General features: G+C 37.4%; 1 protein-coding gene across 5 annotated transcripts in view; it reads left to right on the forward strand.

Annotated features, from left to right (window-relative positions):
• The window catches only part of COL11A1 (collagen type XI alpha 1 chain), a 272,785-nt gene that overhangs the window by 77,533 nt on the left and 169,650 nt on the right, over positions 1-25,602 (forward strand). The window contains exons 5-9 of one of the 5 annotated variants that reach the window (XM_081948969.1): positions 3,844-3,972; positions 19,308-19,442; positions 19,726-19,872; positions 20,077-20,181; positions 23,447-23,692. In XM_081948969.1, coding sequence (XP_081805095.1) covers positions 3,844-3,972; positions 19,308-19,442; positions 19,726-19,872; positions 20,077-20,181; positions 23,447-23,692 — 762 coding nt within the window. The remainder of the gene's footprint in view (positions 1-3,843; positions 3,973-19,307; positions 19,443-19,725; positions 19,873-20,076; positions 20,182-23,446; positions 23,693-25,602) is intronic. The other 4 variants (XM_081948972.1, XM_081948971.1, XM_081948970.1 and 1 more) reach the window with 4 other exon arrangements.

The following is a 25,602-nucleotide window of genomic DNA, read 5'->3' on the forward strand; positions in this document are numbered from 1 at the left end:
TCATCAAGATCTCTAAACTCGCAGTACACTGTGGCCTTTCTGAACATCACAACATTCGTTGATGGATTCCCCTTCTTTTTGGTTACGGATGTTGAATTCTTGCCTCTGGATGTATTTAGACAGTCTAGGAGCGTCGTGTGTCCTCAGTGTCTGTTGTAGAACCGACCAAGTGACCGATTGGAGTGACGTTGCCTCAGACAAATCCTTTACAGTCTCGAACACCTGTGCAGTAGCAGGAACATATTCTTTTTCCGGCCTTCAGAAAGGCCCATGAGGTCGTTGGCTTTGAGGAAGCAATCAAACCTCATCATGTAGGATTCCCAGTGTTTGGTGGCTGGATTGTACGGAGTCGGTGAAGCATGCGTTGTCATCTTGTGTTCCTGAGCACGTTTGAATTTGCCGCTCAAAGATGGCTGTCTGATGCTGCGCCATGCTCTGGGCTGGATTGACTTGCTGGATTGTCTTGCTCTTTTTGTCTGCCTAGTTGCCTTCTGATCCCATCCTCGTCGCCAGTATTAGATCTGGTGAATGAAGGCACACTCAGGTTTCAGAGTAACAAACAGCTCTTTGTTAGCACAAGTCAACTATGTACAATCCAGCGAAGGTTCAGTCTGACAGCAGTCCTTTTATAGGGAGCTGTCAGACCCTTCGACCAATCAGATTGAATCTCTATTCCCGCCGGAACAGAGGACCTTGGTGTAAACCATTACCAATGTTTCTGGTATCTAACAAAAACAGATTCCAAATTCCACAAGTATCATGATTTCATTAGTGAAGTTCTACCCTTGATTGGTTTAAATGCAAATCTGTTGAACACAAGAAATATCTCCCAAAGCATTGTTAATTCATTTAAAAACAATAGCTTTGCAGTAAGTACTTCTGATTGCAAATCATATCCACAATGCACCACATAATTTAACACTGTTAAATTCATTACTGGGACTAGATGCAATCTATGTTTTAATTAGACTAGCCTGCAATAATTTGTATTAGATGAAATGTTAGTTTCAGTTTATTATTTAACTTGAATTTATACACAACCTATGCAGAGGTTAATGCACGTCACTATTTTTCCCCTCCTTTGATGGGTCTAATGTGAGTCAGACTTTATGTGAAGTGTATTGGCAGTTCTTTGAATGATCACAGATCCTTGGACAATAAATAGATATTGGACAACAAATAGTCATTGCGTAGACTTTCTCAAAGATTTATTCTTTAACCGCAGTTTGTTTGTTTATTTGTATCCCATCTTTATTATTTTCACAAATTGCTCAAAGTGACAAACATACCCACACCTTCCTTCTTCCATTTTCCCTACAACAACAACCCTGTAAGGTTAGTTGGGCTCAGAGAGAGTGACTGGCCCCAGGTCATCCCGCTGGCTTCCTGTGGATACAATTTAAAGGAGTTAGATTAAAGTTAGCCCATAAGGGTTTACATAAAAAAAATAAAATGTCAGACATCCAGATTTGTCTAAATTCTCATTTTGCCCTATTTTTTAATGTATTCTTGCACAGACTCTTAGCAATTAATCAATTTAATTGAATCTTCATGCCTGGACCTGGATTTTCATGCCTGACAGGTTGTAAGTTTTAAAGTTCTTCATGGCATGGGATCAGATTATCTGAGGGACGCCTTGATTCTATGAGTCTGGCATATGGCAAGAGCGGCCATGCTGGGCCATGGACTTACAATTGTTGGGTCCCAGGTATCAGGCCTTCTCTGCCATGGCACCCAAATTGTGGAACATTTTCTGAACATTTGGTTAGCTCCATCCCTTTTGATGTTGGCCGAGTGGGGTCGGTCACGGATTGCAGGAGGCCAGCGGGCTTCCCTGTACGGGGTTTTGTGGTCACACAGACCGGGCAGGATTTCACGTAGTCCTCCACATCATATGGCATTCTGGGCTGCCAGAACTGTCATTTGGCTAAATGCAGGGAAATCCCTCAAGACCTGGTTATGCCACAAGGCCTGAGGGACCAAGGAAGTGGAGACTTGCATAGATAGCTTCACTGCTGAGGTGGATATACTCACCCACTTTCTGCTTGGGGTTTGTCTATATTTTGAAACTTAATCATCTCCATGTTAATGCTGATTTTTATAGTTTTAAATAACTCATTTTTATATTGAGTTTTTATATATGTATTGTTTTATGTATGAATATAAAATAATATTACACACACACACACACACACACACACACACATATATTCTTTTTTTACTGCCTCTTGTATGTCATTCAGAGGGCAGATATATAAATTATTAATAAATAAATGAATAATAATGTTGCTTGTTCTACAGTATAGTAATTTCTGACTTAGCATGTTTTAAAAAATTAGGCAATTGTGTTTTGTCCCACCAACTCCCTTGGTTTAGTACAGTGTGTAAACTTATACATTCAGATGATGTAGAATGGAATGGTACAATTTATCTCTAGTGCCAATTTCTATGTTTACAGTTGAAAATTTGTTTAGTAGTCTGTTTATAGAAACACCCATGGAATACCCTCTTCATGCTGTCAGAAGCTTCTGGAAAAGTTGCCTATTGAACTAAAAAAGAAAGAAAAGGCATGGATATGTAACCCTACCTAACTCCTTGCATGTGTTTTTGTGGGTCATGTTATTGGGACCCAAAATCATGCCTGCTAGGAATTGTAATTATCTACCCATTTGTTTGGTTTTTATTGGTATCAGTGTTTCTCAATCTTGGAAGCATGAAGATGTGTGGGACTTCAACTCCCAGAGTTTTCCAGATATCCCATGCAGGCTGGCTAATTCTGGGAGTTGAAGTCCACAAATCTCCAAACTGCCACGGTTGAGAAATGTTGGCTTCTATGATTTATATCGCTGACCATCTCACATAAGTGACTGTGGGTGGCTTACAAGATTAAAAGACAGAAAAACCTTCAACAAATAACTCCCAGTTTAGCCAAAGGATAAACAATAGCCCCACTCACAGAAAAAGACATTAATAACAGAACTCCTCTATCCACTTGATCCAACTGCCTGGGGAAATAACCAAGTCTTCAATGGCTTGCAAAATGTGCTCTCATTTTACGTCTGCAAAAAAAGGCCACCATCCCACAAAATCAAATCATTTTAATACTAGGGGATTTAATGGAAAGTATTTTCCTCCAAAATATACTGAAGGACTTAAACTTTCCTCCATTTTGATTTGGTTGTACCACTTTTTTAAAAAAAAAAGTTGTGTGAATTAATAATAAAGATCTAAAACCTCATTTATTTCAATAAGAAGGTTATAGTCATGGGTTTAAATCAGCATTTCTCAACCTGGTAGTTTCCAGATGGATTGAACTACAACTCTCCAGATTGCCAGACAGAGATTATTAACTTTATTGAGTCCATGCAGTCAGATATTAAATATACTACTACTTTCCACTAGCCATAAATGCATATACTTTATGTCATTACTATTTAAACTTTGTTTATGGAAGGAGCCATCAGAAATATCTATCTAGTTATTATAGCCTGATAATATATGAATAGTATTGTTTCCATCTATTACATCACAACAAGGTAGTTTCAGCCTCCGTTTATGATTCGTGCAATCACTTTGTACGGAAGGGTTTAAAAGTGTTTGGCTCTTTATTTGATATAAATCTCCTTATTTGTTTGTAACAAAGCTATTAACTTGCTGTGCTGGAGCCACAACAGACAAGAGATAAATTACTCAAATAAATTAACAGGTGCTGCGGAATAATTAAACCTGTATTAGGTGCATCTCATTTAACCGAGCTTACTTTGTAAAGAAGAAGGATTCCTTTTCATTACACCCCGTGACCTGCAATGGTTGCTAATTTATAATCTTATGTTTCCTTGGCAGGGTGATATCCAGCAGATGCTGATTGTTGGTGATCCCAGAGCAGCGTATGATTACTGTGAGCATTACAGCCCAGACTGTGATTCACCTGTGCCCAATGCTCCTCAGGCTCAAGAACCTCAAGTGGAGGAAGTAAGCAATGAGTCATTATTATTTTTCATGAGCTTTATTACACTTTTGCATTCATGCTATTATGGAAGATTGACCTGGAGCTAAATGCCTCCCATTCTGAGTGAGAGAGAGTGCCAGAGAGTCAAATGTTGCCTCTTTATCCTGTCATACATGCATGTTTAATTTATACACAGACCACATAGGGCTGCTTTTCTGAATAAATTCAAGATCCTCCTTCATTTAAATGGACAGAAATTTAATTTTATGGGACATTGGAATGTTGGAAATAACAAGGAAACAAGGATACATTCTCTTAACTGAGGCCAGCTCACTAAAGGGACAGGCTCCCAAGTCTCCGACTGACATTTCCAAATATGATTGAGACATAATACTTCTCAGTGAAATGGAATTATCTTACATTAGAAATAAAAGTTTAGAAGGCACTGGCAAGAGTAAACCTCTTAACTCTCACCAGCACATTCTTTCTGAGTGCAAGCTGACTTCCAGACAATCTCTCTGGCTTCTTTGACATTTTTATAGAGTCATTCATTCGATTCCTGCTCCATTTCTGGATTTTGTCATGGTGAATTTTAAAAAAATACAGATTTTTCCCAAAATAGTCTTTGCTATTCTCCCACTGAGCCTTACATGTAATTGCCAATCTTACAAAATAAGAACTGAAAAAAGATAAAGAAATGCTAGTTGCAAATGCTGTTCCAACTTGACTATCTATGCTTGTTTAACAAATTCATGGAATAAGCATATGGCTAAGTTTATTAGATGCATGGAGGATTTTCAAAAATTGCTATCTGATAACCCCATTGATTATAATGTACTAGTTAGATGTTATAGTCTTTAACTAGTTTGGAGTACAGTATATATCCAGTCTGAGTAAGCTTTGATTGCATGTTTAAGGCTAAACATGCACACTGCTTGCTTTATCTCTGAAGTTATGGGTGGCAGATTTTAGTGAGGGTGGACTTTCCTTCCTTCCTTTCTGCCTCCATACTCTGTCCATGAAATCAATACAACTTATATTTATTTCTACAGTGTTTCCCTTTAGCCCACAGGTCAAAGATGAAAGAAAGGTGTCTAGTGAAAAAGATCTTTACAATGGAAGCAATTAAGATCACAAATAATAATTTTTCTCTTTATCCAAAGAGATAATTTTACCCAATCTAAAATTTCTAAGGATTGAAACTGGGGGAGGGGAGAGTTTGCATGCAGTGTATGAAATTTTCCAATAATCTATGCATTTTCTCCATGTGAATACTTATATAGGATATTACAGTTGGCTTAAGAAAAATAAAAACATTGTCACTTCTTTGTATTCTTGTTTATAGCAATTTTGTTGTGATTAATTGATTTTGCAACCTGTCAATTTTATGAACCTTTTGAGATTTAAATCTTTATTTTGAGATTTTAAAAGTTATTTAATGTATATTTCAATTTTATATTTCAACTGTGTTTAAGAAATATTTTTGAACAGGTGTTCAGAGTGACAAGCAATAGTATCTTTAGTCCTCAAAGGAGAAAGAGAATTTGCAGTTTCAAATTATGACATTGATTCATTTTGTACTTGAACATCTCTATGACCTGCTCTCTTTGGACTTCTCAGGAGCCACAAAGAATTTAAATGTAAAGCTTCTATTTTGTATTATTGATTATTATAAGACTGATGAAAAGTTGGGACTGCTCTAGATTGAATTAGAAGCCTCATTGCTTGTGGTAGGAACCTAATATTTTGAGCTATTCAACAGTCTGTGCTTAGGATTCAAAATATCTTAAGGATGTGCAGTGATTTAAGTTTGCTAGACAATCTGATGCTACTATTCTGTCCACACTTTCAGGTGTGGTTGCTAAGAATTTAGCATTCATACCATGCATTAGGTTTTAGTATCTCAAGGATTTAATAATCCTTTAGTAATCTCATTATTGTTTATTACATGCCTATTCTCCCTTTCATTAACAGAAATGTCATAATCAATGTAATAAAAATGCAAGACAGAGAAAATGATAAAAACAATTTTTAAACATAAAAACCATAATTAAGGCAGGCTAGCATTGAGGTACACAGAGAAAAATCGTGAAAAGGCTGGGCGAGTGAAAAAGCTTTCCATTCAAATATTTCATGGTTGCTTAAGAAAATCCAGAATAAAATTGGGCATCAAGAAAAGAAAAACCTTTATGTGTTGGCATTCCCCACTGGAGAATGCCAGACCCGAAACAGTAGCTAAATAAATGCAGGCAAAAGAACTGACAGTAAAATATCCAAGGATTGGATTGAGCTCCATTGAAATACCTACAAACTGTTTGTGAGTTTATAAATCAATAGGAATGCCATGTGTTGTACTGCTACTATTACTAAGTAGTGCTTGAATTGCAATCATTCATTTAGCATCCATTTGAAGTTGCAGCGGCATTGAAAAAATTGACTTACAACTGGTTCTCGCCCTTATAACCATTGCAGCATCCCAGTGGTCATGTGAATCAAATTCAGGGCAATGGCAACTGGCATGTATCTGCAATGGTTGCAGCATCCCAGGTCATGTGATGGCCATTGGTGACCTTTCTGGAAGACTTCCAACAAGGAAAGTCAATGGGGAAATCTGGATTCACTGCAGCAATTTGCTTAACAACTGCAGTGACTCGCTTAACAGTTTGGGGCATTTAACCACAGCAGAAAAAGTTGTGACTCAATTAACCAATGTAGCAATGGAAATTCTTGCCCCAACTGAGTTCATAAGTCAAGGACTATCTGCATTATAGTTTTGAATGTGCCTTAAGAGCTGAGGCTCTGCTTCTTCTTCTGACGGTTTTGAAAACTCTCAGTACTGACTTTTGTAAACATTCCCTTGCATTGTTCAACTGCATTAAGCTAAGTCAGGACAAATCATATCACCGTAGTCCCAACTTGGGAGTCAGAGATGGGGAAAAAATCCGTCTAATAATGTACATTCTGGCCTTCTCCGCACTGGATTGGAATATGTATGTGCATATACGCAAGGTTGAAAATGCCTCCTAAACAAAAGGCTTCAGTTCTTTGCTTGGGACATAATCCCACCACTCCATAAATCTCAATACATTGACTGAAGAAATTGATCTCCAAAGGGAAGTCTGCTTCATTTGTTTTGGCTTGGCCCTAGTTGCAGGGGGCATCTGAAAGAAAGCAAACACATGTTCAAATTAAAAGTGTTTTATGGAAGGAAGAACCAAAGGAAGTCTAGCTATATTTTCTAAGGGATGTATTGCACTTCCCCACTCCCCTCATTAATGTACTTTTCCTGCTGCCTTATTAGAGCTATATTCCCCTAGAGACATAGATCATATGAGACACCCTTTTTATATCTGAGGATGTGCATGAATTAGATATATTATCTTTACTAAAGATAATAAAACGGTCTAGTTAGGACAAAATTTCAGTGTATTTCCTGAAAGCAATTACAGCAATGCCATCCATAAATATTTCAGTAACCTTTGATTCTTGTACAGTCTTTGGGAACTGACCTCTTCTAACCTCAAATTATTTAACGTGATAACAATTTGTGCCTTTGAGTCAAATTACATGCAGCAGTGTAGAAAGGGCCCTTTCTTTCAGAAATGCTTTGGAATTCCTTCACTGGGGCAAATGTGGGGCATGGGAGAACCTCAATAGTGTTATCAACATGTCATGTTAAAGACTAAATGCACTGGATGATGTCATGTACTAATATGCATTAAGACAGGGAAATGTCTTAACGAGAGAGAGCCAACCAAAACTAAGGAGAAATTTCCTGACAGTGACAACAGTTAATTAGTGGAGCGACTTGTCTCCAGACGTTGTGGGTGTTTCAGCACTGGAGGTTTTAAAGAAGAGATTAGACAGTCCTCTGTCTGAAATGGTATAGGACAGGGATCCTCAAGCCCCGGCCTGTGGACTGACACTGGGCCACAGCATGCCAGAAACTGGGCTGTGCGTACAAGTGAAGTCCCATCTGTAGGATGCAGGCAGCATGCAAAACCATGACCCCTCCAGTCTGCGGAAAAACTCTCTCCACGGAACCAGTCCCTAGTGCCGAAAGGTTTTTTTTAGGGGGGGAGGGTACACTGGTATAAGGTTTCCTGCTTGAGCAGGGAATTGGACTAAAAGACCTCCAAGGTCCCTCCCAACTCTATTAATCTGTCTTTGGCCAGACAAGCAGCAACCTAATTCAATGAACTCCACCCAGAGATTGTCAGAATCAGTAATATTTCCAGAAGTCGACAGCATTTAGTTTTTACGGTCTTCAAATAGGATTTCTACATAGTAAGATATCCTACTCTGAAAGCAATCCCTAAAACAATCGCTTCTTCTTTGGAATTATAGTAATATCATGCATTCAATTTAGAAGGTAGACAAATTACGCAGTGCTTCCCTATGTCCTTCATTACCACCATTGCCATTTAGCAATACCTTTTATAGTGCATTTAGTAGGATGTAAAAATCAGCCTCCTTTGGATTTGAGATATTTGTTGCATGATTTATTGATACATGAATCATTCAATATATTCAAGGACCTACATTCATTTACATTTTTAATATAAATAGGAGACCCTAATTGCAACTTGATTTTTTTGAGGTTTGCAACATTATAAGGATAGACTCTGACCAGGAGTCACCCAGAGGTGGTTGAAAGATGGGGAACTATATACATGTTTTATATAGAAAGCAAGCAAATAGGCATTTACAGATTGATCTGGGCAATATGGATTAGGAAGGTTCTCATTGGAAATCATAATGTTGGAATTGCTTAAAACAAGTATGGATTCATATTAATAGGGACGCGGTAGTTCAGTGGCTAAGATGCTGAGCTTGTCGATCAGAAAGGTCGGCAGTTCGGCGGTTCGAATCCCAACACCGCGTAATGGACTGAGCTCCCGTTACTTGTCTCAGCTTCTGCCAACCTATCAGTTCGAAAGCATGTAAAAATGCAAGTAGAAAAATAGGAACCACATTTGGTGGGAAGGTAACAGCATTCCATGCACCTTTGGCATTGGGTCATGCTGGCCACATGACCACAGAGACGTCTTCAGACAGCGCTGGCTCTTTGGCTTTGAAACGGAGATGAGCACTGCCCCCTAGAGTCAGGATGTATGTGTGAGGGAAACCTTTACCTTTACCTTTATTCATATTAAACTCATTTGGAGTAATTACCCTCCCCATTTGGGGGGAAGGGCAAGGGGTATGTCAATCATTAGTAGATGCTAGAAATGAAGCACTCTTTTTCTTTATCAGGCCAATGTTGCCTATTTTAGATTAGTTTAATTAATCCATTCATTTATCATTACTTTATCTCTTCCTTTAGGAAGGATTTAATAAACTCCTCTCTCAGTATTCCTTCAAACTCAAAAGTTGATGAAAACATCAGAATATTATTTTCTTTTTGGGAATTTTAGAAAAAAACACACATCCAGTACAAAAACAGATTTTGTTTTCTACTTAGAATATGTCATATATGTTAGTTTCTTCCTTTTTTTAGCAGTGAGCTGATGCTTCTAGAATGCAGCTAATGAAGAAAACAGCCATTTTCACTGGAGCTGCATAATGATTAAGTTGTATAATACAAATGTGCTTCTCTCTGGTAAAAGGAGGCATGAATTCACAGTGGAAAGATTATATTACATCAAGCAATGCAAGGATTTATTCATTTCATTCCTGAACTTGTATCAAAACACCCGTCCATGTGCAATAATCATTACAAATGGATCTTTACCAGTTGGACCTAACTCTGTAGTAACTTCAGACATTCCGCAGAAAAAAAAAGTCCCCCCCCCTAGATTTTAACTCACTTCGGACATTCTGTCCTTTGAGTTCAATCTGGATCCAGGGTGAGCCTCTAATGGCTTCTTGATTTTTGCCTGCAGCTATGATTGTTGCTTTTCGGATGATAGAAACCATTTTCCTCCACAATTGCTTCTGTAACAAATGGAATATTTGTCAGTTAGATCAAAACTCCTGTTACTGGCATGTTCAAGGATTTGGGAATGAATGTTATTTATTTATTTATTTTATTTTATTTCTAGACCGCCCCCTCTCCCTGAAGGGACTCGGGGCGGTGTACAGGTACCAAATTAAAAACCATACAAATAATCATAAATATAGTTAAAATCGAATTAAACTTTAAACCCCTGTACAAATTTATAAAAATTAAAAGCTTAGCCTAAGACCACCTGCGAAATTTAAAAATACAGACTGAGGTAGGAGAGCTGGAATTAGGCCAAGCCGGCTAGATTAAACAGGTGGGTTTTTAGCTTCTTACGGAAGGAGCGGAGGTCCGTGGTTGCTCTAATATCAGGGGGAAGGTCATTCCAGAGGGTCGGGCCCATCACAGAGAAGGCCCTTCCCCTGGGCGCCGCCCACTGGCACAGCCTAGTGGACGGCACCCGGAGGAGTCCCTCTCTGTGTGAGCGAATCGGCCGAAGGGATGTGTGGGGCAGGATACAATCCTGCAAATAGCTAGGCCCTGTGCCATGGAGCGCTTTGAAGATGATAATCAGCACCTTGAAACGCACCCAAAAAGCTACAGGTAGCCAGTGCAGCCCGCGCAGGAGAGGTGTTTTCTCAGATGCCAATCAACCTCGGTGTAAAACTTCTTGATGGCTATTCTAAGTTAATGCAAACAACATTAGGCAGGAAGATACTTGAATCTACCAACAACATTGAAAGATGATTCATTTTGATCTTCTTCATGCAGAAAGCAATAGCAATAGTGCTTAAACTTATATACCACTGCACAGTGTTTTACAGCCCTCTCTAAGTGGTTTATAGAGTCAGCATATTGCCCCCAACAATTTGGGTCCTCATTTTATCGACCTCAGGAGAATGGAAGACTGAGTCAACCTTGAGCTGGTGAGACTTGAATTGCTGACCTGCTGGCAGCCGGCAGTCAGCAGAATTAGCCTGCAATGCTGCATTCTAACCAAGGCACCACCACAGATCAAAAAAGGCACCAAAAAGCAAATAAATAGCAAAAGGCTGTCATTGTGTAACTTTGCTAAATCCTTTTAGTGCTGATATAGCTGCTTTATTGCCATTTCTTTATTTGGTCTTTCCTGCTTGTTCATAATTATTATTCTTTGGATGATGATAGATTGCTAATTGCCTAGGTAACAAGATACTTCCTTCTTATAACTATTTCTATTACAGTTTTAGATTGAATTTCCCCCAATAAGTGCTCCTTCTAAGCGTTCCTTCACCCCTCACTCCATTCCCTAGGATTCTCTCCCAGGTTTTCCTCTATGTCTTTTGGGGGAGAAAGATACTTGAGCTAGAGAAGTCATCATTACCTTGATAGAAGCTACACTGATTAGTTAAAGCAAGGTTCCCAGCTTGGCTGGGGAATTCTGGGAATTGAAGTCTTCAAATCTTAAAGTTGCCAAGGTTGTGAAACACTGAATTAAGGTATCTGCATAATGTACATTCTTGCATCTTTTTAATAACTGCTGACCAAATTGTCTAGAATGAGAGACTCATTAAAGTTTTCATCTACGGTCCCAGTAGACTTTATTGTTTTTTAAATTGAGTTCTATTGACTTTTTATGACCAATTAGTGCAGGGTTATGCTTTTGGAATGGATTTGGAATGAGTTTAATATTTATCATTCCTTAGTATTTGTGAAAGAAAGAAAAATGCTTTTACTTTTGAAATGGTACTATACATATAATTATATTAATGCAGTGACCCTTGAGAATTGTCCTTGAGTTTTTTCATTCACTGAATTAATGCTGGCAGAGAGCCACATGGAAATTCATCAGCATGTTCTCCTTGGGTGATGGGCTAGGGAGATACAAATACATGAAATGTTTTCAGAAACTATTCATAAAAACAACTCAAATAGAAAAGATACATTTTGAAAAGATTACACTGCTTATTTGTATGTCTGATGCAATTTGTAATAATTGTGAAGAGTGTCATTAAATCTAAGGAATTTAGCCTGAAACCATTCACTTAGAAAAATGCTTGGTTTGCTAAAATTTGAGGGAGGGCGTGCACATAACCAAAATAAATATTTGGAGATGGAGCATGATTTCTTAAGTATCTAAGATAAATTTTTCATAAAATAAAGTATGCAACCTTTGCTGATTACTATCATGGCAAATAAGTATCCATGAAGAATAATATGGCATCAACCAAGGAGTATACTTGTAGTTCAGGGTTGAAATGAGGGGTGATTGGTGCTCTCTGAGCTTTCTTCTTTTCTTGTAGATCAGGGGTGTCCAAACTTGGGAACTTTAAGACTTGTGGACTTCAACTCCCAGAATTCCCCAGCCAGCATGGCTGGCTGGGGAATTCTGGGAGTTGAAGTCCACAAGTCTTAAAGTTCCCAAGTTTGGACACCCCTGTTGTAGATGTTTCATTACACAAGCTAGGTAACACCTTCATGTTGTTGTTGATATTACCTAGTTTGGATTATGAAACGTCTGCAGTAAACAAGCAAGCTCAGAGAGCACCAAGATCCTCTCAATAATATGGCACGTAAGGCAATCATTAACTGAAATGCATAAGTTAGTCTGATTTAGTTTTTGTGCTCTGACTCAAATTTCCCTACTCTGGGTACCCTCCAGTCAAGTAGATTTCAACTCTGCAATTCCCAATAATGGCCATGCTGGCTAGAATTCTGAAAGTTGAAGACCACACATCTAGAAGACATCCAGTTGGGAAACGTTATCATCAAACTGGATTCTTGAGCAGAGGGTTGGACTAGAAAACATCCAAGGTCCCTTCCAACTTGTTATTCTGTTACTACCCTGAATAGCTACTGCATTTTTTAAAAAAATCAGAAATGGCTCCTTTCTTATTTGCTTTGTGGCTAAATAAGCAGTGAAACTAGCAAACAATTTTTTAAAAAGAAAAACCAGTGAAGGAAAATCTTTGGATAACATTAAAATGGTTTCCAAGTGAAATTCATGGTTGAGGTTGTGGTATATAATTTCATCCGTAATGTAGGATGAATATATGATCTATCTAGATTGTTCACTATAGTTCTCAGGAGATAATAGGATGTACATTAAATCAAATCATCAATAATGTGTTCAGTATTTTTGCTCTCACCCTTTCATAAACTTGGCAGTAGTTCAGGCCCATTTTTCACATTTGGCAAATGAATTGATGAAGTTTCTTCTGGGCTGTAACAATTCAGTATAAGAAAGGGTAGGGGGACTTGGGTTAGTGTTCCTCTTGGCAAAGAAATAAGTGATGATAATTTTTTTCTGGGTGGAAATATATTCTTTTTTCCTGAAATCTACTTTTGCATGTATATAATTGCATTTATATTATTCTAGTTTTTGGTGCAGAGGACAATTCAGTTACCTGAGCAGTAACAGACATCTGAAATGGTACAAGTTCAGAAAGTAGCTATTTCAATGACCAGACCTTATAATATGTGTATATGACTTTATAAGGCCAGTGTAATCTCTGGTCAAATACAAGACTTTATGAGTCTTGGATAATGCTTCTGCTCTTTCTCTGCCTTTCCCAGGAGATGAAGAAAAAAAAATGATTAAGAATGAAACAGCTAGCCAGGAGAGGCTCCAGAAGTAATCCTCTGGCTCTCTCATAGTTTACAAATTCCAACACATATTGCATGCTCAAGTTTTTATTTTCAGCAACTGTTATCAGAGGACTAGAAAGTGGAGAGTGAATATGAGAGAGACTTTTTAGATGGGAGAACTGCCTCTCTTTTTTCCAAGAAAGAAAAAGTCCACCCATCTTTAGTTTCAGAGTTCCAAAATGTTAGGTCCTCCAAACTTGGTTTGAGTATATGTTACTGCTTAAAAGGAAAGGGATTTCAAATCCCTGAAAAGAAATGTATTTATTTATATATACATATTTATTTGGAGGAAGAGCAGCAAAAATGATGAGGGGCTAGAGACTAAAACGTATGAAGAATAGTTACAGAATTGGCTATATCTAGTCTAATGAAAAGAAGGACTAGGGGAAATGATACCACTGTTCCAATATTTGAGGGGCTCCTACAAAGATGAGAGGTCAAAATATTTTCCAAAGCACCAAAAGGCAAGATAAGAAACAATGGATCAAAAATAGCCAAGGAGAGAAGCAACTTAGAACTAAGGAGAAATTTCCTAACAGTGAGAGCAATTAACCAATGGAATTACTTGCCTTCAGAAGTTGTGGGTGCTCCATCACTGAAGGTTTTCAAAAAGAGATTGGATAACCATTTAACTGATGTCGGCTCAAACAGGGTTGGACTAGAAGACCTCTGAGGTCCCTTCCAATTCTATTATTCTATATTCTATATTTCTCCATCTGAAAGAAGATATAGTTTGATGCTCTTGGTTTATCAAGCTAAGCAGACTGCTTCATCTCCGTAAGCTATTTGGACCATCAGGTGCTCTATATTGAGAAAAAAGGTGCCTACAGAAAACTGTGGTTCAAAATTGAACTGATAAATATCAGAAGTGGTTTCTAACCCTGTTAATACAACTTGGGCATAACTAAGTAAGAAGACAGAAGGCTTATTTTATAATGAAATATGATTGCCAGCATCACACAAAATGAATTCAGAAAATGATGTGAATAGATTCCAGGCATGAGTGAAGGAATATTGCTCAGTGACACATTATTTATTTGCCTGTGAATGACCAATCATCAAATATATATGTGTGTTGTATTTGTGCTGATAAATAAATAAAGGGAGACTAGTATAGATCTATTTCCAGCTATTTAGCTCTCATCAGCTAGCCATACCCTGAGCTGTATTGCATATTAGGCAGTTGTATTAGCCATTAAACCACAGGCTCTCCTCCTTTATCAGCTAAGCCAGGGAAATAGGTATGTATTGTGTCACAACCCCTGGTATGCCCAAATATGGGAGGGAGCACACTGCTTCCCTTTTCTGTCTTTCGGCTCACTCCAGGAGACCATCTAGGCAGAAAACCATCTTTTATGTTGCCTTTGTTACATTTGTGTTGCATTTGTGCTGATAAATAAATAAAGGGAGACTAGTATAGATCTATTTCAAGCTATTTAGATCTCATCAGCTAGCCATACCCTTATTGTGACACTATACGTACACACACACACACACACACACACACACACACATGTTGTATTTGTGCTGATAAATAAATAAAGGGAGACTAGTATAGATCTATTTCAAGCTATTTAGCTCTCATCAGCTAGCCATACCCTTACAGGGATTTGAACCTGAGCTGTATTACTTATTAGGCAGGAGTCTTAGCCACTAAGCCACAGGCTCTCCTCCTTATTAGCTGATCCAGGGAAATAGGTATGTAACACAAATACACACACACACACACACACATCCTACAATATCACTTCCAGTCAAAGGAGATGATATTACGCTAATTATCTGGAGTAATAATTTGATTCTGTAGAAGATCATTTCATATGCTCAAATGATATACATATACATTGCAACATGTTAAACATGAGATAGGAATCCATCGCCATAATGTTTCATTTTTAAGTTACATACGGCAAAGCTGTATTCATTGGAACAGACCCATGGTGTCATGGCGGATGTGAATTGATGAGCTATTTATAGCCCCAAAGTTGTCTCAGGATGAAAGGCTATTTAGCTCTGGTAGATGTTTTATCAAGAAGAATTCTATAATGCCTCGGTTATTCAAGCGCAGTAATGTTTGCTCCAAATTAGCAGACTGTTACACTGTGCATCTAGGTAGCAAAATAATCTGTCGAGAGTCTTTAGGTGAATTGACAAAGCTAAGTGTACATTTATTACAGCATACTGGTTCACTGAATTCTTGGCTCTTTTACAAAAAATTATCAATGGCAGCTCATAAATTTAGGGAAAAACATGAGACAGAAGGAAAGGTACGCTACATTTCACAAAGTCCTTATAGAATTATGTAGTGAATATAATGAATAAACATAATGTCTTTTTTAAAGTGATACTTTGTTGATTACTAAACTGCATAAATATTTTTCAGTTGAGTGTGCTGCAGTTCTGCCTTCTAAATATCTTTCTTCTTCTTCTTGGATGTATCTTCTTGACTCTTATGAATGAATAGCTTTTCAAAATGTGCCTCTGACAAGCCTTAAAATGAATATCAATTTACTTACTGTGTCTTTTTTGTGTGTGTTTTTCATCAGCATATTTGGCACTGTTTTATTTTATTCAGTCAATGTTTCCGTTTGTTTCGTAGTCTCCAAAGAACTGCTTCTAACCTGTCTGTAGCCATTTTATTAACCCCCAAATTGGCACAGTCTGGAACAGTTGGTAATTTTGCAATCAGACAAATCCTCTCATTGTTAATAGAAATAATATTAAACTTAGGTAGTCCTCTTAAAAATGCTGAGTAATTGCTCATCTGAATGCTAGAAAGAAATAATAACTCCTTTATTGTACGGTAGCTCAGTTATAAATAAAGCCCTTGGTATCTTGGGCAAGACATCCCCATTTTTTACATATATATACTTTGTCTACTTTGTATATACACATACATACATACACACACACACACACACACACACACACCTGGGTAGTTGTCATAGAAACATAACTAACATTTTTTTTTGCCAGATAAAATAGTCTGCTATTGAAATATAGCCTTCTTCATGATTAGTTGGCTATATGTGGGTTGATGGTCATATTATTTACTTTAAACAATCTTCTTAGACTAGTCTCAAATACTTAGCGAGTTGTCTTAGCTAAGGGAGATATGTTGAAGAAAGTTGTTTTCATACATTAATATGTTTGATCATTAGCATCCTAAAGGAAGGATGAGACAGGGATTTCAGCCTTGTCTTAAAGATCATGCCACCCTTTATGTGTCCATTTCCAAAAAAAAGTTTTACACAAGAGCTGGGAAGTTAAACACACACAACTTTCATCTAGTTTGGTTCAAAACTGAGTTGACTCACTGAAAACTTGTGTAATTCAACTGGATTCCGTAGAATAGCCATTAAGACATTATCCATCTCTTTTTTCTTCTTTACCTGCTTCATAAAATAATTATATTGAATTTAATGAAGTTTTTGTTAGCGACATATTTTCATTCATTTTTGTTTGTTTGCCCACATGAGCCCATGAATGCATGTAATTGAGCTTCTTTGGCTGCTTGGCAAAGAAAAAAGACATTGAGGTGTTACAGTCCTTTGTGGTCATCTCTTAGTTGTCTGTCAGTACAGCTTTCAGAAACTCAGCTAACACTGGGGAGGGGGATTGGGATTATTGTTGGTTTTCAAAAAGGTACAGTTGGTTCAGAGTCAGTTCATTACAGTTAATGTCTCTTTTCAAGCATCTGTAACTTTGTTTAAACTTCTTTAAAATTTGGAAAAAAATATTTTCTTGTTTGCCAGCATGTAATAAATGTGCATTAAAACAAACTGTTGAATTCCTAGAAGATAATCTTACTTTTTTTAAAAAATGTGCTAGTTTTCCTTTGCAAAACATTGCATCTGCTGAAATTACAAGACACTAAAGCAATACATTTCATCTTCAGGTAACGTTTGTAGGTAAAAGACTTTGGAGTCAGGTCTAAAATGTCAACATTACTTATTGCAAAGATCGCTTGAGGCATAATAGGGTCCTTCTACTATACCAAGGGAGGAGAACCCTTTGTCCTGTTATGGTCTGTTAACTTCAATAACGTTGTTTGAATGGAGTCCACATTTTGTGGATAGGTATCTTTAGATTAAACTTTGAGAGTAATAAAAGTCTAAATAACTGGGAGTAAAAATATGGATTCATTCCATGTGAGACTAGAATAAATTTTCCATGCTTTGCCTTTATGCTGTATCTTTGAATTATGTGCAGTCCACATCTGCTGTCATATTGCTTCCCTTTGTTACTGAGACCAGTAATGGTTTACCCTCTGAATTTTAACATCATGGCATTTTGCATCACACAACTCAGCATGATATGGTTATAGTGTCAGTTTAGAATTTTCTCAGTTACACATGGAAGTCAGAATAAAAGGGAAAAACCCTAATGCCAGAAAATAACTCATGCCTCATTTATTTTGTATTTTTTTCTCATATAACTCTTTAGGGGTCATTTTGAGTCAGTGTTGACATCAGCAGACTGCCTGGATAAGTCTGTGCAGCTTTGTTGGCAAGATTTCAGAAGTGGCTTGCCATTGTTTGCTTTCTAGAACTAAAAGAGAGTGACTGGCCCATAGACAGACTGTTGGCTTTATGCCTAACTCAGCAGTCTCCCAGTTTCTAGTCTGGTGCTTTAACCATAACATTAAACTGGCTCTCCATATAATAATAGTACCACTTTTGTGTATTGGTTAAGGCACCAAGCTAGAAAATGGAAGATTAAGAGTTCTAGTCCCATTTTAGGAACATAGCCAACTAGATGACCCTAGGTCAATCTTTCTCTCTTAGCTCTAGGAAGAAGGCAACAGCAAGCCAGTTCTGAAATCTTGCAAAAAAAAAAAATCAGTACAACAAATAGTCCAGGCAGTACCTAGGAGTCAACACTGACTTAAAGGCATCATATAGCATTTCCAAAATCCCTGTTGAAATGCTGCTAATCCTTTTAGAAACTGGTGTTCTGAATTTAATATATTGCTAAATATGGGAAACTGTTCAGGTGGTAAAAGATTTAGTACCGTGTTTGTAACCCAGGATTACATTTATTAATCCTTATTTTATGGCATCTAGTAGGACACATGACTAGTTGGGAGATTTTCTCAGCTTAATAATATTAAGCAATCCAAAAGCTTAGGATAAGCTTTTCCATACATTTAATACAAAGGCACTCCACGTAAGGGTCAGGCAACTCGCCGCGGCCAACTTACTGTGGCTGCTAAGGGCCAATTCACCATGGCCAACTCATCACAGGGCAACTTGCCACAGACAAGAGTTACACTAATATAGAAGAAATGGTGGAATAGAATTATTAAAGAAAGGATGCCAAAGGAGGGACAGAATGTGAATAACAAAAATGAATGACAAAAATTAAAATATTTTTTTAAATTTTTAAATAATTAAATTGAGTTATTGACTTGTCCCTACAGTGAGTTGTCCCACGGCCATGGTTTGGTGTCCCATGGTGAGTCGGCTATGCCAAATTGGCCACAGCAAGTTGTCCCATTCCACATCATAACACTTACAGTAAAATGCTAATCATAAATCATATTTTAGCAAAGAAAAAAGTTGCATTGCCCCCTTTTTTTTAATTCAATTTGTAAAGTAAAAAAAATTGCTTTTTTAATCAGTCCCTTCTGAAAAGAAAAATCCTACTCTGTATCTGATACCTTAATTTTGTAACTGTTATTTCCAACAATAAAAGGGAAGCATAATAAAGAGCTTCTCAGGACTGCTAATAGAGCTTCCTGCTACTAATCCACCAATGCCTGGTATTTTTCCTTTTGCAATTCAGTATGCAACCGAAGATTTAATCGAATATGACTATGAGTATGGGGATCCAGATTATAAAGATTATAAAGATTATAAAGACCTTGAAACTGTAACAGAGGGACCCCCACTATACGACGAGACTGTAGCATACACTGAGGTAACAGCACGTGGTGTATTATCTTGTCTGATGTCCGTCTGTCCTGTCTGTCTGATGGTTTGTCCACGTGGTGTCTTATTGTTGATCAAGCTCACTCTCTCTGCTTTCCTTTCCTGTTTGTCCACAACCACTCATTTTAATTTCAACAGCGGCAGTCAGGGCAATTGACAGGAAGTCATGATTTGCCCTCCTTTGCTTGTCCTGATGTCTTTTATGTCTTACTGCTCTTCCCCTGTTGTTTGTTTATGTTCTCCCATTCCATCTTTCACCCCACTTTTTTCAGAAAAAGAACAAAGCCCCAAAGAAGAAGAAGAAGACAGGGATCGCTAGCGCAAAGAACCACCCCCCAAAGTTCAAATTCAAAAAATCTGAAACACTGCCATCCAAGAAGAAGAAAAGCTCTCGAGCTGCAGCCAGAGGCAAAATAGGGGTAAAAGTAGCTCAGCCATAATCAAGATCTCTCCTAGACTAAGCTTGGAAGATCTGTGATGTTGACAACCAGTAGCTCTAACCCTTAGTAGATGAAAACACCCCTGGCTAATATTGTAATCTAGCTAAACAGAAATTATTCTTAAGCGTTTGCCTTTTCTCCAGGCTGCCTGTTAACTTTGTACATGTTTTCCTTTTGCGTTAGGCCAACATTGTCGATGAATACCATGAGTATAATGTGGCCGAAGTTGACTATGGAACTGAAGCTTACCAAACTGCGATTCCTACTCAAACAACTGGACGAAATGAGGTAATGAAAAATAGAGAAATATAAAGACATGGCTAGTTCAAAGATTTTCATTAGTAAAAAATAAATATCATCATGTCATTATCAGCTAGCCAGAAAACCAGTTTGGTGTAGTGGTTAAGGCACTGGCCTAAAAACCAGGAGACTGTGAATTCTAGTCTTGCCTTAGGCATGAAAGCTCCTCTGGGCCAGTCATTCTTTCTTAGTTCAACCCACCTCACAGGGTTGTTGTGGGGAAAACAGGACGAGGAAGGAGTATTATATACGCTCACCACCTTGAGTTACTTACAAAGTAATAAAGGCAGGATTGAAAAAAAAAATCTAATAAATAAATAAATAATGTCATTTAAGAGAACAGTTAAAGACTAAAGTCATGTGTGTTATATATATCTGAGATCCAGTTTTGTGGTATTTCATAGTCACATTCAGTCTTTACCTGAGAAATCACTTCAAGAGATTCTTATTTTCTGAGGGAATGCAATCGCATACATTTTTGGATTTCATTTTCAAGCAAAGCATTCAATAATGGCCAGGCAAAGTTCAAGGAAAGCTAAGCATGTTGTAAGATGTTGCTTACACTTTTGATTTCAGTGGCATGAAAGGCAGTATTAGTTTCTTTTTCAGTAGTCATTATAGACAATATGTGCTCCAATTGAGACTCCTACTTAAGAGAGAGAAAAAAACATAGTGAGTGGATGGTGACTGGAGTCTTGAGAACAGTCACTTGCTATGTACAAGAGAGTCAATTTATTCACATTTATATTACAGTCTTACTTATACCAAAAATTGAGTGAGATTAAGTAGGTGTAACTATGCTAGCTAGATGCACAATACCATAAAGATAAGCATCTGGAGGTTTTCTCCTCTACTCACATGGCTTCTAATTCAGTATGGGAACCCATACGCATAACTTTTTTCAAGTACAGTTCTCATTTTCTGGTTAAGGGATATTTGTTTCTATACCTCTAGAATTTACAATTCAGCTGCATTTGAAAAATATACGCTGATATTTAAAGGTATCTTTCTTTGAGTTATGAATCAAAAGCTTTATTGAAAATTAGCCTTAAACTTTCTATTGCTGATATCTGCTCATTTCTGAATGTGCATAATCAGCTAATATTTATGAATGGATACTGCCATTCATAAATATTGCCCTGCTGAAAAATATATATGAGATTTTAAGCAATAATTTCTAAAGTTTTTGGATTCTGCTAAAGCAGATACGTTTACTGTGTGGCTTTATTGGTCTTATTATAAAGCTAACGTCTCTGCATATTGAAGAAAATGCTATTAAACTAATGCTGGTGCTTAACAGTTTAATGCTTGGTTTCACACAGCTCTCAATCAGAACTTTCAGAGTTGCTATCTTCCGTGATAGCGGCTTTTTATGTTCAATCAATGTTGAACAATGTTTTCTTTATTAAGGATATAAAATTGAACTTGGATAAACTTAAGGTTTTGCAGAACAGTGCATTCAGATAGAAAGACTTAGGTTTCATGTGTTCTGCTTTAAGTATGAATGGATACAGTATTTTAACAAAATCGTATTGTAGATTTAGAGAATAAAAGATTGGACAGGGCCCTGCAGATTATCTAGTCCAACTCCATCTAACATGGGAATCCATTGCTGCAACTTCCCTTCTATTCCTGTCTAATGAAGAAGGGGCCTCTGCATCTTAGAACAGACTACTCTATTTTGAACAATTCTTACCATTACAATTTTTTCCCTCTTTGCCAGCTAAAATCTACTTCCTTGTAACTTAATTCATCATTTATTGTCCTGTCGTGTGGAACAACTCTGCCCTATTTTCTCTAGAGGAGCCTCAAATTCTTGAAGACAGCTATCACATCTCCCTGCAGCTTTTGCTTTTCCAGACTAAACATGCCAAGCTCTTCCAACTGTTCCATGTACGTTTTTCAAAACTTTGTGGACCCCTTGTGACAACATTGTGCTCCCCCCATCGTGGACCACAGGTTGACAACCACTGCCTTACACTGTTGTCTCATTATCAGCTGATGATCAACCAAGACACTCTGATTCATTTTGCACATCTGTTACCCAAGACCCTTCCCCCTCACAATCCATATTCATGCCTTTAATTTTTCCTATCCTAAAAAGATCTTGTGTTTGTCATTATAAAATATAATCTTATTAGTTTTCACTCATGTTCTGGTTCACATTGTCTATACCTCCCTGTGGTATGCTATTCAACTCTTTGTTCCAGAGTGGTATATATTTACCCATAGAGAACAATTGTTTAAAGAATATTTTTAACTGCAAACCACCCAGAGTCACTTAGAAAGTGAGATGGATGTTGCCTAAATTTGATAGATAAAAATATTAAACTTGTGTCAAAGTTTGTAGGAAATACATATTTTCCCATTTTCTCTACTGGTATAATATGTCAATTTTAACAAATCTTTTGCTGAAGTCACATATAGAAGATCTATCACATTTCCATGGTTTATTAAACTGATCATTCTATTCAAAAAGGAAACCAGTTTGGTTTGGTATGACTTTTTCTTGACATACCTATGTTGGTATCTAGTATCTATCTAGTATCCTGGTACTCTAGTATCTAATATCAGTGTCAAGCTGATTACTGTGTAATTATTCAAGCCTTAAGAAGAACATTTGCCTATTTCCAGTTTTTTGGCATGATGCTCTTACTCCATGATTTCTCAAAGATAAAGAAAGGGTCTGGGATGACATCTGCAAATTCCTTTAAAACATGGCAAATCATTTTAGGACATAAAAATATGACAGATACATAGCATTAATCAATATCTCATTAGAAGCTGGTCCATATTTTGAACACTGTTACTGATATTACTATGTGTGAAGCCAAGCATAAAAACTTAGAAATAATTCCGGTAACTAAACATACACAGAGACACTACTGTAGTTACGTCTTAGGAATGGCATACCTGAAAAATTCAAGTTTAAAAAATTGGACTAGTGAGAATTTGTCACTAAATATCTAACTACATCTATCCAGTCTACACAAGATTTCATTTAATATATGCATACATGATAAAGTATAAATCTTCAAAAGAATTAATTTCATTGCAGATAACTATGTAGGTTGCAGCATTCTTTTAATAACTCTGAAAAACGGGCTTCTGGGTTTTTCAGAAACAAATTAAAAGATGTTGTTTTATTTTGCAAACCCTTATATTAAAATCTGCAAAATGCTTACATTGCTTTACTAACTATAATCCACATATTCATCCTATTCCTCCAAACCTCTACTGGTTACATGAATAGCATATTCCTGTTGAAGAAGTGTTTACTGAAGAATACGTAACGGGAGAGGATTATAATTCAAAGACTAAAAATAATGAGGAAACAGATTATGGAAACAGAGGAGTAGACCACAGTGAAGCTGAAGTTGTGGTAGATGGAGATTTAGGCGAATATGATTTTTATGAATATGAAGAGAAACCAACCAGTCCTACTAATGAGGAATTTGGGCCTGGCGTTCCTGCAGAGACTGATATCACAGAAACAACCGTAAGTTGGATACATCTGAGACAGTCTTCAAAGATGAATTAATGCCTAGCAGTTTTTTTATGGGTGTCTATATTTTATCATTTAATTAGAGATGGAAAATGGAAAATGAATATTTACAGGTAGTCCTCACTTAACAACCACAACTGAGGTCTGAATTTTGGTCATAAGGCATGGCAGTCATTGAGTGGGTCACCATGGGCCCTGACTTGATTTCACAACTGTTTTTATGAGAATCTTAAGGCAGTCACCACAATTCTGAAGAGAATTATGTGGTTGTTAAACAAACCATGTGGTGCTTAAGTGAATCTCCATTCTCCAACTGGTGTCTTTTGCCAAAAAACTAGGATAATTGTTGCAAATTGTGGTCACATTAACACAGGACACTGCAACCAATTGTAAATATGAACCACTTTTCAAGCATGACAAACATAACTTCAAGGATGGATTGTAAGTAACGTTTTTAAAATCTATTGTAATTTTGAACAGTCATCACATGAGTGGTTGTTAAGCGAGGACTACCTGTGTATCAGTGGTGGGTTCCGGATCCCTTTGCAACCGGTACGGTTGCAACGGACCCCAGTGTCCTCCACATGAACGTGCACAGCACGAGTGTACATGCGTCTTACCATCCAGCGATGTCTCCATGATGTTCCAGCTACTTGGCGGAGCATTGCCCAGGTACTGTACGTGCTGTGCGCGTGTGTGGAAGCGCCAAAGAACTTAAAGACAGTTAAGGAGCGCGGGCAGGTGGGCCCTCTGGAGCACCGTACTGGAACAGTACCCGGTGCTCCGGGCAGGCTCCGGTACACCCGTACTGGGGTGTACTGCCTGCAACCCACCACCTCTGTGTATACTTCCATAAAAATGACTTGGCTAAAAAATCTATTTTCAAAAAAAATAACCTATTATGAACATAGAACTCTGAATTTGGGAGTTCTCACCCACATCACATGTTGTGTCGTGTTGCCTTGTGATCACCATTTATAACCTTCCCAGCTGGCTTCCCACAAACAAAGTCAGTGGGGAAGTCAGATTCGCTTAACGACTGCATAAGTCACTTAACAACTGCAATGATTTGCTTAACAGCTGTGACAAAAAAAGGTCATAAAATGGAGCGCAATTCACTTAACAATGGCCTTGCTTATTGATGGAAATGTTTGGCTCAATTGTGCACATAAGGTGAGGACTACTTGTAAATAAGCAACATTGTAAATAAGTGGCTTTCTGCTCCCACATGCACAAATGGCTGAATATAGAATTTGTATTTACAAACCATTTGTGTTTATGACTGCTTAATTCCCATAACTACTTCAATAAATAAACTTAAGGTTCTGTGTGTGTGTGTGTGTGTTTGTGTGTGCACCCCCCCCAAAAAAAAACTACAGCCTGCCACAAACATTTTTGAATCTATGGAACAAAAGATGTTAATAGTCACAAACTGAAAATCACGGATTTAACTCTTAGAAAAGTAGTTTTCAGGATTCTTTTTTAAGGAGAAAACATTGTTATCATAAGAGACCTTTGTAGTACAGACTGCACTCCACTGTTAATATTACTATGAAGGAAGTAAGCAAACAGATACTACATAGAAAGGGACAGCATTCAATGGATGTTTACATCATAGCTGTTGATTTGGATGGATTCTGCTAAGCTATTTTGTTTATCAGTTTGTTAATATGGGGAACTACTTTGTCGATCAACAGTAAATCACACACTTTAAATGCAGATATTCAGAATTCTGTCCCAGGCAACTCCAGTAGGATTGAGTTTCTGTCAGTGCGGTTAAGGCTGGCTAGAAGCTTGTATTGATATAAAGCATCATATTAATCTCCCATGTAATTTAGGAACTCGCAGATTAAGAACAGATCAAAGTGTTCAGGTTTATGGCATGCTTCCATTTTCAGTTTTGT

The sequence above is a fragment of the Natrix helvetica genome, assembly GCF_964273705.1.
Source record: "Natrix helvetica genome assembly, chromosome: 3".
Classification (NCBI taxonomy): Eukaryota; Metazoa; Chordata; class Lepidosauria; order Squamata; family Natricidae; genus Natrix; species Natrix helvetica.